General features: G+C 36.7%; 1 protein-coding gene across 1 annotated transcript; it reads left to right on the forward strand.

Moving 5' to 3' along the window:
• The first annotated feature begins 1,633 nt into the window (after positions 1–1,633).
• LOC108553618 (sortilin-related receptor) lies at positions 1,634–8,685 on the forward strand. Its single transcript, XM_017908607.1, has 8 exons — positions 1,634–1,671; positions 1,752–2,017; positions 2,107–6,356; positions 6,424–6,674; positions 6,815–7,292; positions 7,394–7,600; positions 7,731–7,856; positions 7,950–8,685. Exons 1-7 carry the CDS (start codon positions 1,657–1,659, stop codon positions 7,790–7,792), a joined length of 5,529 nt encoding a protein of 1,842 aa, XP_017764096.1. The 5' UTR covers positions 1,634–1,656; the 3' UTR covers positions 7,793–7,856; positions 7,950–8,685.
• The last annotated feature ends 1,922 nt before the right edge of the window (positions 8,686–10,607 follow it).

The following is a 10,607-nucleotide window of genomic DNA, read 5'->3' on the forward strand; positions in this document are numbered from 1 at the left end:
GCCATGTCTCATGGATGCACACGTATAGGCGAGAGTCTTTTGTATGACGCTGAAAGTTTTTTGCAAATATCTCGGAAACCAAGGCTAACCGCCTATAATCGGTAGAGGAAAAAGTTATTCAAAATACTATCCTTTCTAACATGCTTCAAAATCATCGAAATCGAAGATGGCCCAGAAATTCATCGACAACTCTACCCTAAAATTTACTTCGGAGTGAAGTAAACTTTTTTAAAAAAAATTTGCCCCCCCCCCCGCCCCCAACGAATTAGTATTTTACAATAAATTATATGTACAAAATAGATGTTAAATTAGTGGATAAATATTTCCAATGAATTCTTATAAACTCCTTTCACTTTTTTATATATGTATAATGTAATCGTGCTATCCTGTCCTTGAAGTGATTGAAGATTAAGAACAAGGAAAGTAGAAAAATAAATGAATTCGTGCTTTTTGAGGCTTCTTTCAAATATATACTGGTAATCATGCTGCTGATAATAAAATCTTATTGTACAATTTATCGTTATAAATTAATAATCATTATCAAGTAAACATCGCATTTCATCAATGTGCTATTCGATAACAAATTGTAATGTATTATTAGAGCTGTCTCATTATACATTGTTTTCCAGCATGTATCCATGTTGAGTAACATTTTTCTAAGAATTGTAAATGATTCATATACACGACACTCACCATACTTAATGGAAAAGGAAAATTCCCTTGTATCTTTTTATATCTTCTACATTTATAGAAAATAATAAATTTGATGCAATGTTTTTTTTTTCATTTTATAGCTGTACTTTTAGATAAAAAACATAAATGTTTTTTCCAGCTTATTCTTATCTATGTTATGATTGTTGTTATCTGATAATTTTGTGTGCGAAAACAGTCTTACTATATTTGTTTAATTTTTCTATATTTTTGTGTAGGTCAATGCTTTAAACGATTCGCATCAACAACTGATTGTTCATTGGGTAGGAGAGAAATCCAATGTGATAATATGTCTGGCAAGAGACAGTACATCAATGGTCAGAATGCAAGGAAATACGGAATATACAACTACTAACCCCAGTGCTGTATATATAAGTTACGATTATGGCGATACGTTCGTGAATATAACAGAGAAATTTCGAATTGACGAACCAGGTGCAACGTATGCTACTCTAGACAAGTTTATTAATCATCCAAAGTATTATAAATACGTAGGTTTATATTTCTTTGGCATTTTCCAATTCTCTTGGATATTCCATTATTCTCTTACTTTCACATATTTTACAGTGCATCTTTGTGGACAGTATAAATAATTTACTCTTCATCACCCCAAATAATGGAGTAACAATTTCTACTTCACGAATACCATTTCATCCTAGCGAAATTTCGTTTTACGAAATGAAACTTGAACGCGTTCTTGCTTTGGATAAAGTCAGCTCGGAACCCACTGTAAATTGCTTAGTTTCTTATTATTCAAAACATTTTGTGTGTACCTACTATATTAACGTTATATTTTTAGCTATGGTTATCGAACAGCCTGGGTTTCGCTTGGATAAAATTGTATTCTTCAGTGAAAGCGTTCTTTTGGTCGCCAGCACCTGCATTGATAATCGAACGCACGCATTTTAATGGGAAAAAATTAAAGGCGATTATAGATTTGCTACGATGAAGAAAGTGAAGGCATGTGACAAACATCGAATTTTACCTTGGACATCCATTTATTATTTCAGTTGCGAATAAGGAATGTTTTATTTTCACAGAATGGAACAGAACACATGGAACTCTATGTGTCGTACAAGAATTCCAGTTTTGTTAAGGCTGAATTTAATACGCCTTTGCCAATTAGAGATTATCATATAGTCGATGTTTCACATAATAGAGTCTTCGTTGCCGCTTCTCACAGTGAAACAGAAGTAAATCTTTATATATCAGAGGTCATAAATCAGCACATGGCTAGGTTTACACTATCACTCGAGGGAATTCTTACGTTTTTCCCGAACAGCACTTGGAAAGACAGTTGGTTAAAGTAATTACCTAAAAGTTAATACAGTATAGTATCTAAATTATTCGTAAAGAGATGAAAGATTAAAGATTTGTACGTGTTTTTTTTTTCAGTAATGTAACAGAGGAGTCGTTTACCGACTTGTATAAAGTGGAAGGTCTTCGGGGTATTTATATAGCAACACAAGTAAAAGGATCACCGAAGTCAGGATTCATCGCATTGGAACATTTAGTTTCCTTGATAACATTCGATCATGGCGCAACGTGGAACCCCATAAAGCCACCTACTGCGAATCACGAAGGCTTCTATATACACTGCACGAAAGACTGTTCACTGCATTTGAGCCAACGTTTCAGTCAACTATATCCCGTGACGAGAGCAGTATCTATTATGAGCTCGAAGTCAGCTCCGGGTATTATAATGGCTACTGGAGTGATAGGGCAGAGTCTTAAGGGTCATCCTGCTCTGTATGTGTCTAGAGATGCTGGCCTTACTTGGAAACAGGTTCTCAAGGATTATTATTTCTTCAACATGGGAGATCACGGTGGTCTTTTGGTAGCTGTAAAATATTTTAAGTCACGCGGAGAAACCAGAGATATTTCTTATTCTATCGATGAAGGGGAGACATGGCAGTCGTATGAGTTTAATGAGAAAATGCTGCGTGTATATGGATTGATGACCGAACCGGGAGAAAATACTACAGTTTTCACGATGTTCGGTTCAGCTAGCGGCCAACACCAATGGTTGATAATTAAGATTGATTTGAGAAACGTGTTTGAAAGGGTTTGCACCGAGGATGATTTTAAGTTCTGGTCACCGACGAGTCCGGATCAACCAGCAATGTCCTGTGTGCTGGGTCGGAAGGAGACTTATCAAAGAAGAGCAATGAAAGCTAACTGTTACATGGGTGTAAATTATGATCGACCAGTAAAGACAGAAGTATGCTTGTGCGATTATAACGACTATCAATGCGCTTTCGGCTTTGTGCAAGTTGGAAATCCTTATCAATGTATTAGAAATAGATCCATATTTTTTTATGACCCTTACGCCGTACCAGCTATTTGCGAACCTGGCTCATTTTACAATCGAACGAAGGGTTATGTAAAAATAGCCGATGATGAATGTGTAGGTGGCTTAGCTAAAAATTTCGAGCCAGACCAGATTCCGTGTCCCATTGAGGAAAAACCCGCATTTTTATTGGTGGCTCAACGCGATCATATTTCACGAATCGATTTAGTCGAACCAAAATTGGAAGTATTACCTATTCACGATCTAAAGAATGTAATAACTATTGAATTTGACATGAGAAACAATTGTCTGTATTGGGCGGACATTGTTAACGATGTTATAGGTAGACAATGTTTTAAGGATGGTAAAAGTTTTCCCGAAATTTTGCTGGAAACTGATTTGAGTTCTGTAGAAGGAATGGCGTTCGACTGGGTGTCTAATCTTCTATATTTTGCTGATGGCGTTAAGATGAGAATTCAAGTGATTAGGACGGATGTATCTAGTATGGGAAGAATGCGAAGGACCATCTTAGGACCAAACAATCTACAGAAACCTAGAGGAATAGCGGTACATCCGATGAATGGATACATGTTTTGGACTGATTGGGCTCCAGGAAACGCTTCGGTATCAAGGGCCAATCTCGACGGGACAGATGTGAAGAGACTATTCGTGGAACCAACTGTCGAATGGCCAAATGGAATAACCATTGATCATATAGCAGAACGTATTTACTGGGTGGACGCTAGGCAGGATTACATCGGGTCAAGCGACTTTGACGGAAAAAAATTCAAGAAAGTAATTTCCAAGAATGATAGAGTATCACATCCTTTTGCTGTTGCAGTGTTTAAAGACAACATATATTGGGACGACTGGAAGCAGTTCATGATATTTGTTGCAGATAAAGATTACGGTCTCGGTATATCGACAATTTTAGGTCAGTTACCTGCTTTAATGGACCTTAAAGTATACGCACACAGCATGCGACATGGTACCAATGATTGTGCCAATAATACTTGCTCGCATATCTGTGTGGGAGATCCCCATGGCGGACACGTTTGCCTTTGTCCCGATGGAATGGAAATGATGGAGAACAAGTGTATGTGTCCAGGAGGAATCACTCCATTCGCTAATTCTACATGTCCCAGAGTGGCCAGTACATGCGCCTCTAATCAGTTTGCTTGTGCTAATGACGTGTGTATCCCAGCATCGTGGCGGTGTGATCGAGATAACGATTGCGGTGATAATTCGGACGAAATTGATTGTACTCCTATGCCAACTTGCTCCCCAGACTTTGAATGTGGTGACAACAAATGCATCTCTAAGTATTGGGTCTGTGACTTTGACCAGGATTGCAAGGATGGCAGGGATGAGATGAACTGCAAATATCCGCAATGTAGGGAGACGCAGTTCAGGTGTGATAATGGTAGGTGTATATCAAATAAATGGCTATGCGATGACGAAGATGACTGCCGAGACGGATCTGATGAGAGGGACTGTGCTAAGAAGGTATTTGTCACCACGTGCAAGACTGATGAATTTTTCTGTAAGACGGATAGAACTTGTATACCAGCCAGTTGGAAATGTGATGGGGAACCAGATTGCGAAGACGGTTGGGACGAGGTTGATTGCAGCGAGATGGTCTGCGAAAGTTGGCAGTTCACATGTAGTTTGTCAAAAGTTAAACTTCGTTGTATATATAGTACATGGGTTTGCGATGGGGATAAGGACTGTGCTGATGGATCTGACGAAGCAAATTGCACTACTACTGTACCGTCGACGTCATTGGTTACTTTCCTACCCAACAGCCCCTGCAATAACTGGATGTTCATGTGTAACAACAAGAGATGTGTGCCTTATTGGTGGAAATGTGACAGCGTGAACGACTGCGAGGATGATTCGGACGAGATGGGCTGTGGCAATGAAGACGAAGAATGGGGCGTTATGTATCCCACGCTAGAATCAAAGGTATGCCGAGAACATCAGTTTCAGTGCTTGAATGGCGACTGTATACAAAATTCATGGGTTTGCGATGGTTCCAATGATTGTCTTTCTGGCGAAGATGAGATGCACTGTACATATCTTCATTGTAAACTAGAGCAGTACACGTGCCGTATGGATGTCGCTTGCATTCCCATAGAAAATGTCTGTAATGGCGTGGAGGATTGTCCGGATGGTACCGATGAGTTAGGATGCTCAGGAGAGCAACAGTCCAGTCCGGTAGCTACACCATCCTGTTCTCCGGGTTCATTCGCTTGTGATGAGATACGATGTCTCCCTCTAGTACTGCAATGTGATGGCAAACGAGATTGCGTGGATGGCTTCGACGAGAGTAATAATTGCGCCAACAGTTCACGCGTTTATCAGGTGCTTATAATAGAAGTGGACGAGAGATCTGGCAATGCTACTAGTTTATTCTTCTATTGGTGGATACCTATACCAAACAATATCACCTTCGAGTTCCTACCTTCAATAGCGTATGCTACACCTGGAGCTAACTGGACCAATGCCACCAAGTGGATCGAAGATATGGATTGCCAATTTAATAACCTTAAGCCATACACTCGTTATAATATGACAGTCTACGTTAGGATAAAAGGCCAGACTACTGTATTTCCACCAGCTAAGTATTTGATTGTTACAACAGATGAAGGTATTCCTTCAGAGCCAAGGAACGTGACCGTGACTCAGAAAAATGGAACTAGGGTGGAGGTTACTTGGCAACCTCCTCTGAATCCAAATGGAGTCATTAGACTTTACGAAGTATTCGTGGCGCCACCTCATCCGCCGATACGTTTCATTAGGAAAAATACTTCTGTCATTTTAGATATGTCATTCGAAGCAGGAAAGAATTATTCGTTTTGGGTAATAGCAAAGAATACACAACAGGAATCTGCCTCGTCCAATGTGGCTACCTTGACCTTTGATGGGTCGGCTAATATCGATAACATTGAGGACCTTAAAGTGGTAGCCACAACTAATTACTCAGTGACCTTACGGTGGAAGAAGATGGAAAACGCGGATTGCTATCTCATTAGTCCAAAAGGTCCAGCGACATATCCTGCAATGTCGATGATAATTATATTGCCGAATCATGTGCAAGTAATACGGCTAGCTCCAGGAACTAAGTATACTTTTTATGTCGCCGCCATGAATGATAAGTACGTAGGAAAAAGTGCGTCCATTACTGCAACCACGGAAGGCACCCCTCTGCCTCCTGTAACGAAATTAGTCGCTAAAGTATCGAAACCGCACGGAACCTCAGTACATCTCTCTTGGGAGCCGCCTAAGAGTACTAGGAAAATTAAATGGCAATATGCAATTTATTACGCCGTAAACATAGTAATGCTTTTTAGAAGTAAGAACTTTGATAATATAAATCATACACATGGAATTTATTAATCAAGAATAAATTGTATTTTCAGGTTACAAATTTCGGACGTCAAACTTGTCGACAACTATCAAGGATTTAGAAGCCTGTGAGTCTTACGTGTTCGCTGTGGGTGTGAATGGTGATTATGGTGCTGGGCCACTAATAACAGCTAGGGCATTTACACATTTTAATCAACGTGCTCCACCAAAGAAAGTGAAAGTCATTTCATTAGAGAAACGTAATACCATAATCATTTCTTGGAGTGCTAGTTGTCCTAATATCGATGAGCCTATTAGATACACGGTACATCAAAGTTTCTGCAATATCAATTTCTTTATTATATTCTCCCATCGAAACGTAGAATATTACTAATATTTTTTAATATTAATTAGAAAATTACACAAATATCAGTTTATTTAATGTTATTACTGTCAAAATTTTAGATTACTGTGATAGAATTGGTGCGCAAGAAATATTTCGTAGCGACCCTACCACCAACTAACGAAACCATTATGAACCATGCATTTACCTCGGTAAAATATGGCGGCAAGTATCGAATTACGATATCCACAGACGTTGACGATGCTATACCAAGTCAACCGGTGTTCTACATGGCACCGGGTATTGAACCTCCCCATCAGGTAAAGGTACTTCACGAGGAACAGGGATTCGTTGTTTTCTGGCAAGAACATGATTTACCAGATACTCTAAAATCTACTAAGTATCATTATGAGGTTTTGGTGGTAGAAGGACTAAATGTGATGAACGAATCGATTGCCAAGGTTTATAAAACTGATCAACCACCGTACACGTATAAAGATGTGAAACCAGGTGTTGTTTATTCATTTGCCATTCGCTTGGTCACTGATGAAGGTTTTCAGAGTCCTCTGAGCGAGGTTTTCAGCACCTTATATAGTGCAGGTAATCACTTGAATAAACGTATAATCTGTATTTATAATAAAAAAAACTGATCCTGCTGCTTTATTGATAAAAATTAAATAAATAAAAATTAATTTTTTCAGAAATGTCGGCATTGCCAGTGATGAGTACCTCGAACATCCTTCCTTTTGCGATACCGATTTGTTTGTTGATCGTCGTCTTAGGAATTGCGTTAGTATACTTCGTCATCAGGCACAGGAGATTAACCACTAGTTTCACACAGTTCGCTAATAGTCATTACGATACTAGACGTGGACAGGCAACTTTCCCGGGTACTACAGATGGTTTAGGTAAGTTTATGTACAACCTAAATGCATATTCACATCAAGTTTCGATCTCTTAAATTTTGCTAAAATTTTGGACTATATATATTTAAAAAAATTTGAGTTACAAGAAAATTTCTAATTTATACAATTACAGAAGAAGAAGACAGTCCCGTGATCCGAGGTTTTTCTGACGACGAGCCGTTAGTAATAGCATAAGCTTGCAAAAAGTATGATACACAACCCGAAACGTTTACACCATGAAGTATGCACAGAAAGACAGGTACACCTATGAATATATATAACATTTATTCATATGTTAGGAAAAAATGTGCCAAGATATTATTGATACGATAATGTTCAAGTATATATTTAGGTAAGAGACGAGACCTGATCATAAAAGTGGGAAGCTTTTATGAAAGTGGCTCAAGACTGACATATACACACATATATACACACATATGTATACATGATTATAATCGTAGGAAGTTCATCAAGATTGATCAAATGGGCTGTTCAGAGCACTTACATGAAAGCTTTGCAATGATGGTGTGAGAAAAAGACAAGAATTCAAATCACTCTATTTTATAGAGTACTAATTACATACGTGTACATGTTATATACATAGATTCAATTAAGTATACGAATGATTAAGTTTACGTTATACAGGCTGGTCGTAAGAGGCAGGTGGATACTTTTGTTTGTTTAATATATCTATATGGAAGTAGGATGAAAGGAAGTGAGAGAAAGAGATGAGAAAAAGGATGAAAAAATGAAAGAATTTGTACATATCGTAAATATTTTATACGAACAGCCCAACACCTTTTAGCTTTTTCGAGAGATGCCATACCTGACGTTAACTATTAAATTTGTACTATATGAGATAAAATAGTTTCATTATCTGATAAATTCTTTAACTATTTGTTGGTTTATTTTTCAAATAGTATGTCATCGTATAAACCTCGTTTGTCCCAATGTAAAGTTTCATTGTCGCTTTTTCACAGCCGATATAATAACTTTGTCCCATTATATAATAACTACAACAAAAACGACGCTGCACTTAAAAATTGTGTTCAACAAATACTTGTTTTGTAATAAATTCTTTCTCTTCTCTTTGCATACGTGACACGAATTAGCTTGTTTATAATTGATAATTAATATATATCGTAATATATGTTTAAATAACAGTTACAATAGAAGCTCGTGGATATGATGAAAGTTCCGTGGACGGTAATGGAAAAAAAAATGAAACGGAAAAAATTAACCCATTTTTCTTTGCAGTTAAAAATTTTGTTATTGAGAATTATTTACTTGTAATTAATTGTAATTTTCGTTTATTTTCTGTACTCCATATTTTCACTAAGGTTGGTAGGAAAAGGAAAGGAAAATAAAATTAACGGCAAAGAGAAAGCAATTTTGATCGTTATAAGGCAGTTATGGTTGTAGAATATGGCATCATTAGATGTGAGCAAAATTGGAAATGGCGCTTATCTTTATCTGTTGTTCAGCAGAGATGTTATGGAAACGGAAGCAACGGTGGCATGATTGCGAAATTAACGGTGCTGTCGCAGATGTGTAAATACGGAATACTTGTTGGTCGAGAAAGAAGGAAGAAAACAAATGTCAGATCAACATTTTTACGTGACGAAGTTGAACATTTAGTATAAACAACACGAACTTGCCATTTTACCAATTTTATCAAGTGATGTTTTTGATGTGAACTTCTTATTTTGTTTGAATGGAATGAATCGTGAATCGTGAAGAATAATTTTTTTTAGAGGGAATCACGTGTGATTTGGAGCCATTTTTCCCCTGATACTATACAGAGTGCTAAATGTAGGTGGTTCGAAAATTTATAAGCAAAAGAATTTTCTTGACTATAAATCAACGAATCAATTATCATTTTTTGCTTTTATGAAATGAAATATTGTTAAAAATCTTTATATTTGACAAGTTAACAATTATTCAGATAGCCTCTTTTAACACTCTGCATTAAAAAAGACAAAAAAGGAAAAATATAAAATAAAAAGATGGAAGAAAGAAGAGAATGCGCTTCTCACCAATGATTTTACAAAATTTTATGATCGTGTTTTGCATTTTTGCGAACGAATATTCAACGATTTATTGCTCAAGAAGAAACGCAAAGATAGTAATGAAAAAAAGTAATCAGAGGGGGCCAGAAGATCAGGATATGTCAAGCAGTATCATCAGGGTCTGTTTTACCACTTGTAAACAAGAAAGAAAATTAATGTTTATTAAACGAGATTTATTAATCTCAAGAGTGCCGATTCGAAATTTATCACGATCGCAACGCGACGATATTTTATATTCTAAACATTGAGAACGTATTCTAAACTTAAACGTTAGCTTTTATCAGGTTTGCGAAACGAATTTTACGACCGTATAAATTTTTAACTCGTGAAATTTTTTAAAAAGGACATTCTCGGTGTTTTGATATAATCCGTCTTAGCGATGATATTCGTTCGATAATCGATCATAAATATACGTAGGATTAAATCGACAGAGATATATCACTGTGAAAAATAAAAAAAAAAATGGTTGACCGTTCAATCGAGTTCTTCGAGATCAAAAATTCCAGCCAATTCGTTCTTGTTTGTAAATTTGCTACAATAACACCGATGTTACGCGAGACGGAGAGTAAAGAAACGAAAACGGTAAAGGAAATAAAAGGAAATCGGATTTGAAGATTTCAGTGGAAATTTCCTGAGAGTGACAATGTCAAAGGGAGCGTAACTTGTACGTGTAAATCTCAAGGGTTATAGCAATATAACAGTGATATATACATAATATATATATATATATAAATATATATATATAAATACCTATAATACGTATACATATAATATATTTGCGTGTAAATAAATGAATTTAAGGCACACCCTGTCATTACTTTGTTTTATTAACTTCTCGTTGTTATTTTACAATCCAAGCAAAGAGAAATGACTTTTCAGTAAGTCTTTTGACTACATAAAAATCGGCTAAAAATCTAATCACTATCGCAGCCAATTGGCTC

Source organism: Eufriesea mexicana, unplaced genomic scaffold (genome assembly GCF_001483705.2).
Source record: "Eufriesea mexicana isolate 0111107269 unplaced genomic scaffold, ASM148370v2 scaffold11296, whole genome shotgun sequence".
Taxonomy (NCBI): domain Eukaryota; kingdom Metazoa; phylum Arthropoda; class Insecta; order Hymenoptera; family Apidae; genus Eufriesea; species Eufriesea mexicana.